This window comes from Belonocnema kinseyi, chromosome 8 (assembly GCF_010883055.1).
Source record: "Belonocnema kinseyi isolate 2016_QV_RU_SX_M_011 chromosome 8, B_treatae_v1, whole genome shotgun sequence".
Lineage (NCBI taxonomy): Eukaryota > Metazoa > Arthropoda > Insecta > Hymenoptera > Cynipidae > Belonocnema > Belonocnema kinseyi.
In genome coordinates, this window is record NC_046664.1 from 19,154,561 (window position 1) to 19,164,819 (window position 10,259).

General features: G+C 26.5%; 1 protein-coding gene across 6 annotated transcripts in view; it reads left to right on the top strand.

Moving 5' to 3' along the window:
* The window catches only part of LOC117177926 (glutamine--fructose-6-phosphate aminotransferase [isomerizing] 2), a 114,512-nt gene that overhangs the window by 80,695 nt on the left and 23,558 nt on the right, over positions 1-10,259 (top strand). For all 6 annotated transcript variants that reach the window (XM_033369039.1, XM_033369042.1, XM_033369043.1 and 3 more), the window contains 2 exons: positions 2,526-2,765; positions 9,939-10,137. In XM_033369039.1, coding sequence (XP_033224930.1) covers positions 2,526-2,765; positions 9,939-10,137 — 439 coding nt within the window. The remainder of the gene's footprint in view (positions 1-2,525; positions 2,766-9,938; positions 10,138-10,259) is intronic.

Consider the following 10,259-nt stretch of genomic DNA (forward strand, 5'->3'; position numbering starts at 1 on the left):
CTGAATTTTATCTGAAAATTGTAAATTTTCGAATTTTCAAATTCCCGAAAAAAAAGAATTTGATAGTATACATTTGAGAATAAATACCCTGTATAAAATAAAAGATTATTTTAACAGAAAAACGGTATTAATTCTTTTTGCGGAAAATTGGAATTCTGAAATTTGTTATTGTTGGGTATTCTTCTTGAATAATCTTATTTTTGTCTATGAGTAGAAAAAAGTCTTCCGCAAAAATTTCGATGGCTAATCGAAGCTTGAAGACTTGATTTTATTTGAAAATGTTTTGGTTGAAAATTTGACCATATTCATAAAAATTCATTTTTCTGTCGAAAAAAATATCTTTTTTAGTTGATAATTCATTATTTCAGCTGAAAACTCATGATGTTTGTTAAAATTTCAACTATTTTGTTGAGAACTCGTCTTTTTGGGTTGAGTATTCAACAGATTTATTTAAAAACAAAACAATTTTTTCGTTTGAAAATTCAAGTATATTGTTAAAAAATCGTTTGTTGGTGTAAAATTAGTTTTTAACTGAAAATTTAATTATTCCATGTTTGTTTTAAAATGCAGTTTTTCGGAGAAAATTCAACTGCTTGGTTGAAAGTTAAATTAATTTGTTTAAAATTAATTTTTTGGGTTGAAGATTTTTGATTTTTGTTGAAAATTAATTTTTTTCCAGTTGAAAATTCAACTACTTGGTTGAAAGTTGAACTTCTTTGTTTTTATTGAAAATTCGCTTTTTTGATTAATTATTTATTTTTTGAACTGAAAATTTAACTCTTATGTTGAAAATTCATATTTTTTTTCGTAAAAAAAATTTATATTGAAAATGAAACAATTACAATTTTCGTCAAAATTTTGTTGAAATTAAAAAATTCCATTATTTGTTTGAAAATTAATCTACTTTGTTTAAAATCAAACCTTTTTTTTAAACTATCCTTTTTCGTTGAAAAGTCAACTATTTTGTTGAAAATTCGTCTTTTTGTTAATTGTATCATTACGGAATATCCTTAGCTAATGTAAATCTATGACGTGTGGATGATTGAAACAATTTTCCTATTATTTTTTTCAATATAACTTAAAAAGACATAAAATTATTCAGAATGATAGACAACACAGCTTCAATAAATAATTTGTTCATAACAATTTTTCTTTGTTTATTGAAATACCTTTAAGTAACCTGCATGTATGAAACTTTGCCGATTACAACCATTTTTATATTATTGATGAGCACAGGGAACGTCAAATAGTAAAAATTGCCTTTTTTTTTACTTATAAATAAATTGAAAAATTAAATCAAAAATCAGTCGCGACAACTTTCTTTCAAATTTTATCAGTTTTGTCTTTGAAACTTTTTTATTCAGAGTCGGTTAATATCTGTGGGCTGTGCGTTATTTTAAACCAAAAGAGTCATTTTTTTCCATTGTGCGCCCGCCGTTGTACTTGCTTGCAAGGAGGGGAACTGAGAGGAAATGATTGGTGGGTTAGTACGGAAAGTGAGGTGAAATTCTGGAAATGGAAGCAGAGGAAGTGGAGGGAAATTATGTTAGGGGAAGTTGGTGGAAATAGGAGGTAGAAGAAGGGAGAGTGAAGGAAAATCATGGGAGGGGATGTAGGGGAAATAGGGGAAATGATGAGAGGGAAAGTAGAGGAAGTGAGGGAAAATAAGGGATGTCTTAGTAAAGGAAGTGTTGGGAAATAACGGACGGGGAACTAGGAGAAATGAAGTGTAGAGAATTTAATGGAAAGGAGGGGTATGGAAGTGGTCGGATTTGTAGGGAAATAAGGCACAGAAAGTAGGAGAAGTGAAGGGAAATAAGGCAAAGAAAGTGATGGGAGGGCATCTATGGAAAGTAAGGGGAAGTTAGAAGTTGACAAGTTAGTGGAAATGTGGTGTAGCGAAGTAAGGGAAGGAGTGTGTTAGCTGGGAAAGTGAGGACAGAGGGAAGTAATTGAGGAAGAAGTTACGGAAGGGAGGAGCGAAGCTATGGTTGAAGTTTGGGGAGGAGTAGGAAGTGATGCAGGAAAAGGAAAGGAAGTTAGGGTAAATAAAGGGTATCGTAGTAGAGGGAGTGTTAAGAAATGAGAGGCGGGGAAGTAGGAAAAATTAGGAATGAATAATTTAGTGGAAGAGAGGGGAAGTGCAGTGAAATAAGGGACATAAAGTAGGAGAAGTGAAGGTAACCGAGAAAATCGAGTGTAAGAAGTGGGAGAAGTTGGAGGAAATGATGGGAAGGGTACAATAGAAAGTGAGGGAAAGTAAGAAGTTGAGAAGTTAGGTGTGATGTAATGAAGGGAAGTAGGGACTGGGGTGTGTTAGCTGGGAAAGTGAGAAGGGAGTAAAGTTTTTGAGGAAGAAGTTAGGCAATGGAGGGGCGAAGCGAAGTTTAAAGTTTTGGGAGAGGAAATATAAGAGGAGATGGTTAGTAGGGGTAGTAGGGAAGTTAGGGGAAGTAGGTGGAGTAGGGAAGGGAAAGTGTGGTAGGAGCATGTTTGAGTGACCCAAATATTATTTTAATTTTAAGGATGACGATGTAGCGGCCGTGAAAAATGGAGCTTTGTGCATTCATCGCGTGCGTCGTTGTTTGGACGATCCCCACGCTCGAGAAATCACAATTTTAAAGATGGAGATCCAGCAGATTATGAAGGGTAATTACGAGTACTTCATGCAGAAGGAGATTTTCGAGCAGCCAGAGTCTGTCGTTAATACGATGAGAGGACGTCTTAACTTCCAGAACAACACTGTCATTCTTGGTGGAATTAAAGTAAGAATTACTGGATTACAGGAGATTTATTTTTAATCAATTAGTTTCGTTTAGTTCGATTGATTCCATAAGTCTCAGGACCTAAATTTATTAAAATTCTTATTAGTAATTATTTTTGTTAAAAATTTAAGAATTTTGTTACAAATCGTCCTTTTTTTTATTAAAAATTTGTATTTTTGGATTAAAAATTCTACTATTTGGTTGAAAATGTAACTATTTTGTTAAAATCTGAACATTTATTTATTTCATGGTTGGTTTGAAATTGTTGATTTTTAGATGAAAATTAAACTATTTGATTGGCAATTCATGTATTTGGTTGAAAATTTAACTACTTTGGTAGGAAATTCAAATTGATACTTAAGTCAACATTTTTTTTTAGCAAATTAATTTTTTTATCACAAAATTTAACTATTCCATTTTTTTGTAATTCATTATTTTTATTTGAAAATTCATCTCTTTGGTAGAAAATTTAGGTATCCTGCTGAAAATTTGGCTATATTGGTAGAAAATTTAAATATTTTATGAAAAATGTAAGTATTGTGTTCAAAATTGGTTCTTTATGGTTGAAAATTCATTTTTAAACTGAAAATTAAACTAATAATATTAGATTGAAAATTTAATTATTTGGTTAAAAATTTGTTCTTTTTGATCTAAAATTTTTTTTTTTTGCTAAAAATATAACTATTTTATTTAAGGTTTAAATGTAATATCTATTTCGTTGAAAATCAACTATTTCGGTAGAAATTTCAAATATTTGTTCAAAGTTTTAATTGAAAATTATTTTTTTTTCGGCTAGGAATTTAACTATTCCATTTTTTGTTTACAATTGATGTTTATTAATTGAACATTCTTGCAATTTGTTGAAAATTAAACTATTTTTTGCATAAGTTAAAAAATTTAGTTCAAAATTAATTTTTTTGTTGTTTAAAACTTATATTTTTTTGTAGAAAATTGGTCTTTTTGGTTTGAAACTTTATCAATTATCAATTTTGTTTATCAAAACAAAACTATTTTAGTTGAAAATTCAACTATTTGGTTAAAAATGTAACTTTTTTGTGGATTTCTGAAAATTTATTTATATTATTATTGGTTTGAAATTGATCTTTTTTAGTTGAAAATTCAATTATTTGGTTCACAATTGATGTATTTTGTTGAAAATTCAACTACTTTGATAAGAAATTCAAATTCAAATCTCTTTGGTAGAAAATTTAATTATTTTGTTGAAAATTCAGCTATTTTGGTAGAAAACTAAAATATTTGATGGAAAATGTAACTATTTTCTTAAAAATTAGTTCTTATGGTTGAAAATTCATTTTTTAATTAAAACTCATAATAATAATTTTAAAAAATCTACTAAAGAAGATGAATTTATAAATAAAGAAAATGAATTTTCAAAGAAAAATGGTTGAATTTTGTGTTAAGAACGATTTAAATTGACTTTTCACGATCAAAATATCAATTTTTGAACAAGAAATCAGTTGCAACGAAAAAAATTTACTTCACAATCCAAAAAGACGAATTTTTAACAATAAAGGATGACTTTTTGACATATTTTTTTAATTTTCTATCAACTGTTTACCTTTTTTATCAAAGAAATTAATTTTTTTTTAAAAACGATCAAGTTTTATTTAAAATAAAAAAAAATAGTTGAATTTTCATGCAAAAAAGATTCCAGTTAATTTTTCAAGATCAATATATGATTTTTCAACGAAAAATAAGTTTCTACAAAAAGAATTTAATTTGCAATCCAAAATAACGAATTTTTTCATACAAAAAGGAAATCCAGAAAATATTTCAGTTCATTTTTCAACGCCAAACTATAAATTTTAAACAAAAAGTAAATTTTCTACGAAATAATTAAATTCTCAACAAAAGAGTAGAATTTGCAGCCAAAAAGTATGACTTTTTAACAAAATAGCTTAATTTTTTACCAAACAGTGGAATTTTTATTCAAGAAAGATGAAATTCCTTTAAAAACAAATCAATTTTTATTTTTAAAAAAAATTGGTTTTAAGATAGTGGAATTTTCATAAATATAGGATTTTGGTTCTCTTTTCAATATCAAAATGTTGCATTTAACGAAGTAATTTTTCTACGAAATAACTAAATATTCAACAAAACAGGAGAACTTTCAATCGAAAAATATCGCTTTTCAACAAAATTGTTGAATTTTCAATAAAATATTTGTATTTTTATCCAAGAAGGATGGAATTTCTGCTAAAGCAGGTGAATTTCAAAATCAGAATTACAATCTTTCAAAAAAGATTGGAATTTTCAAACGAGCAGTCGCATTTTTATTTAAGAAATTAAATTTAAATTGATATTTTTATTTAAAAATATTTGCATTTTTAAGCAAAAAGTATGACTTTTTAACAAGATTGTTATATTTTCAACCAAAAAGTTGCATTTTTGTCCAAGAAAAATTAAAATTTTGCTATAACAGGTGAATTTTCAAATAAATTTAAAAAAAAAGAGTTAAATTTTCATCCAAAAAGATTTCAGTTGACTTTTCAACACAAAAATCCCAATTTTTAATAAAGTGTAAATTTTCTAGGAAATGGTTGAATTTTCAACAAAAAAGTTGCATTTTTCTCTAAGTGAGAGGCAATACTTTTATTAAAAAAGATAAATTTTTAAATCAAAAAGACAAGTTTTCAGAAAAAATAGTTTTCATCCAAGAAATATTTCAGTTGACTTATCAGCAACAATATATTAATTTTAAACAAAAAGTTAATGTATTTTTGGCAGGGTTCAACTGAATTGACATTTTTTGTCTTCGAAGTATCAATTTATACCTTCTTCGTTGAAAATTGGTATTTTTGGTTAAAAATTGAACAATTTTTTGTCAAAAACTTGTCTTGTTTTGATTGAAAATAATTTGTTAACTGTGGAAAATTTGATTTTTAACTTGAAAATTCAAATATTTTGTTAAAAGTGCAATATTTTTATTTGAAATGTTTGAAATTTAAAGCTATTACAATTGAAAAAAATTTACTTTGGCTGCTTATAAGTTTTTTTTGAGGGGAGGAGGGTGTAGAAAAAGTGTATCGTCCGAAATTTGTACAATTTTAAGCCCTGCCTCAATTACGTTTAAAAAATCGAAATAATATTCTAGAGTAAAAATATATTTTTCAGAAGCTCAGTCTGTGGATTGATTTTCATTAATATTAAACTAGACTACCATGTGCGTGCGCTTACTTTTGTATTATTTTTTATCATTTAAATTTAACAAAAATTGAGCTTATTTACTTATTATTTTGAAAATTGAATTTATATACTCATTTCACTTCACAAAGATCAGGAAAATTATATAATTGTAATAGAGGTATTGAAAAAAAAATTTAATGTAAAAGTAGTAGCTAATATAGAATTACATAATCAAAAAGTAAATATTCAATTCATGTTATTTAATTTAAAAAATTTTTAATTGAATCTTCATCTAATTCAATATTGTTAAAAAATTAATCCGCTAAAAATTAATTAAATAGTTCATAACATTAAAAGCCTCAAGCAATTATTTAATCGCCTTAAAACAGAAAAAACATTAAACCATTATTTTAATTGAAAATTCAAATAATTTAGAGCTTTAAAAAATTATTTTCGTTGGAACATTCAAATAATTTTCAGTTTATATATTTTTTACATTTAATTATTTATAAACTTTTAACTAATTGTAAAAAATATAGATTTTAGAAGAATCGATTAATAATTAATTACTGAGTAACGAACATAAAAATCAGATATTCAAATCAATTTATGTTACTTAATTGAAAACAATTTATATTCGGTTTTTTGAAGAAAAAAAAATCAGGCAATCGTTAGTTAATAAATTTATAATATAAAAAGTAGTACTAAATTATTTTCACTGAAACATCGAAATAATTTTTACCCTATATTTTGATGAAAATTTGAGGTATTATTAATCTTTCAAAATAATTCTATAAACATATTGACATATAATTTTGGAAGTTGAATTCAGATAATTATTTCAAAACATTTTTTAAATTATAAAATTGAAATAGGGGTATTTAAAAGATAGATAAACTTTTATTTAATATTGTAAACAAAATTAATTAGCTAATAATAATTTTCAATAAAATATTTGTTTTTTTATCCAAGAAGGATGGAATTTCTGCTAAAGCAGGTGAATTTCAAAATCAGAATTACAATCTTTCAAAAAAGATTGGAATTTTCAAACGAGCAGTCGCATTTTTATTTAAGAAATTAAATTTAAATTAAAATTTTTATTTAAAAATAGTCGAATTTTTAAGCAAAAAGTATGACTTTTTAACAAGATTGTTATATTTTCAAAAAAAAAGTTGCATTTTTGTCCAAGAAAAATTAAAATTCTACTATGACAGGTGAATTTTCAAATAAATTTACAAAAAAAAAAGAGTTAAATTTTCATCCAAAAAGATTTCAATTGACTTTTCAACACAAAAATCCTATTTTTGAATAAAGTGTAAATTTTCTAGGAAATGGTTGAATTTTAAATTATACCCTATATTTACCCTATATTACCCTATATTTTGATGAAAATTTGAGGTATTATAAATCTTTCAAAATAATTCCATAAACATATTGACATATAATTTTAGAAGTTGAATTCAGATAATTATTTCAAAACATTTTTTAAATTATGAAATTGGAATAGGGGTGTTTAAAAGATAGATAAAATTTTATTTAATATTATAAACAAAATCAATTAGCTAATAATAATTAACCAACCAATAATATAATAAGCATTAAATGAATTATTTTAATTAAATCATTGAAATAATTTTTATTTTACATATATTTTTTTCTTAATTTCCACTTTCCTTTCTGTCACTTGCATTTAGTAATCAACTAGTAACTAATTAATCGGTTTGCAAGTTAAAAAAGGGTCAAAGAATTATTTTCATTAAAAAATATAAATGATTCTTATTTTATATTTTACTTTAAACTCAAAATTACATTTATAAAAAATTTCATTTATTTCTTCAGTTCACCTTTTAAACTAATTTCAGGAAAAATTGAAATATATGTACAAGTTTTAAAGGAGTTATAATCAAAATTTAAAAAAATACATAAATTGTACTTTATAATATAGCACTGTGGTGGAAAAAAATGGTAAACAAAAACAATAATGAATTACTCGAACAATTATTACTCTCCGGTAGGGTAGTTCAAAAATGCATTGGAAAACATTTTTTTTAAAATTTTTATGGGGAAACTCCAGAAATTTGTTCGAATCAACCAAAAAATCAATAAATTTTTTTTTGTTTTGAACAAAAAAATAAAATCTATAGGTATCGCAAGAGCCACATAAAGTTTAATACGTATTTCCCATAAAAACAGACGTTTTTGTCAATTTTATTTAGGATCCTCAATATTACCTCAATCGAGTTGAAACTCAACATTTCTCTTCACAATTAGCCATAGAATATGAATAAAATATCACTTTTTAAATATCAACACCATGAGTCTGTTTTATAGGGTCTCAAAAAAACCCCATAAGTGAAAAAATGAGTTTTGCGAGTTTTTGGCGCTAATTATCACGTTTTTTCCAATGAAAATTGTTTCTAGGACATAAAAGACCATTTCATACTGATAATTATATGTTAAAATAAATTTTTTAAAGAATTTATTATTGTTTTTAGCGATTTTCTCACAGAATGGAGTTAGAAAACGCGGTTTTAAAAAAAATTTAAATTATTGTCCGATTTTCAATTAGAGGGAAGTAATAGCTTGTCAGTGTTAACAAGAGTGATTATTTAAAAAGTTTATTATTATTTTTTAAAATATTCTCTTAGAAAAATGCTACAAAATTGCAGTTTAAAACAAAATTCACTTTTAGTAAAATTTTCAATTAAGATAAGTTAAGTAATTAATTAGAGTCAAGAAAATTAATGGTTTAAACAATTTATTATTATTAATAATATTATAGTTGAATAATGTTAGACAGATGTCGTTTTTTCCTGAAATTTCTGGTTTTTCGTCCAATTTTCAATAAGAGTGAAGTAATAATGGATTTAAGTGAACAAAAATAATCGTTTAAACAAATTATTACATTCTCATCATTTATGATTGAGAACGTATTAGAATTGTCGGAAATTTGACATCACACTTTTTCAACGTATCTCCACGTTTCGAGACCCCCTGAATCCGAAAATCAGGTTTTTTTACGATGGCGTCTGTTTGTCTGTCCGGCCGTCCGTCCGTAAACACGATAACTCTTGAAAAAATGAACGAATCAAATTAATCTTTGGCACACTTTTTTTAGGTCCTAAAAGAAAGGACGAGTTCATGAACCAGCTATTTTTGATAACAATTCAAAAAGTGAGCGCATTTTGAAAATTTTTCAGACAGTTTTTTTTTCTGAATTTTAAAATTATATGTACGGATATTTATAATATTAAAAAGAACAAACAATTTATCCTTATGAATCAATGAAATCAAAATTTGAAGCCGAAAAACGCACGATATGAAAAAAAGTCAAGAGAAGAAAAACATTTCTTTTTGAAAGCCCTACAAGATTATCATAACCAATTTTTGGATTTTCCTCAAGAATCGAAAATTCCAATTTTGATTGCACAAAAAATAATGGAAAATAAAAAATTCCATTTTGTGGACAAACTATGTAGGATACGAAAAAAGAGGAATTAACAAAAATGGTTATCCCAAAAAAGATTTACAATTTCGTTAAGAATCACTTCTTGATAGAACGCGTACTTCTTATTTTATTCGTGAAAAATAACGTTGAAAAAAAATAAAATAAAAAAAAAATATGTGAAAAAACGACGAAAGTTACGAGAAAAAAATCCAACAAAACCTGTTTACAAATGTCTGTCGGAAATCGAGCGCGCAGCACGAGTGCCACGATGAGAATGTGTACCTCAAAGCCTACAGAGCTTTGAGAAACTTAATATTTTACTATACTTAATTAAGTAGACAATTCAGAATATGAAGACGCATATAAATACTGCCATCTAAAAGAGATCTTTTTGATAAAGTTTTTTTCAAGCATTCCAAATGCAAAAAATAAATATCCGAGCGCGAAGCGCGAGATCCAACCGTTGCGCGCCCCAGGCTCGCTCAAAAATGCGAGCAGCGCGCGATGTGAATGTGCAGATTTTTATTCTTTATGATTATCTTTCATATGAAGGATTGTATTTATTACTTATTTTTCAGGACTACATTCCTGAAATCAAAAGATGCAGGCGGCTAATGCTGATTGGCTGCGGAACAAGTTACCACTCAGCAGTGGCAACTAGACAACTTTTGGAAGAGTTAACCGAATTGCCAGTGATGGTGGAACTCGCTTCTGATTTTCTGGACAGAAATACTCCCGTTTTCAGGGACGATGTTTGCTTCTTTATTTCGCAGTCAGGTAATTTATCCAAATTTTAATTTTAAATAACACAGGCCAACAATTCTCAGAACCAGAGACCAGACCTACTATACCCGAAGGTTTTTGCTGCGCTGAATCCGAATCTGACCTCAGAAAAATTC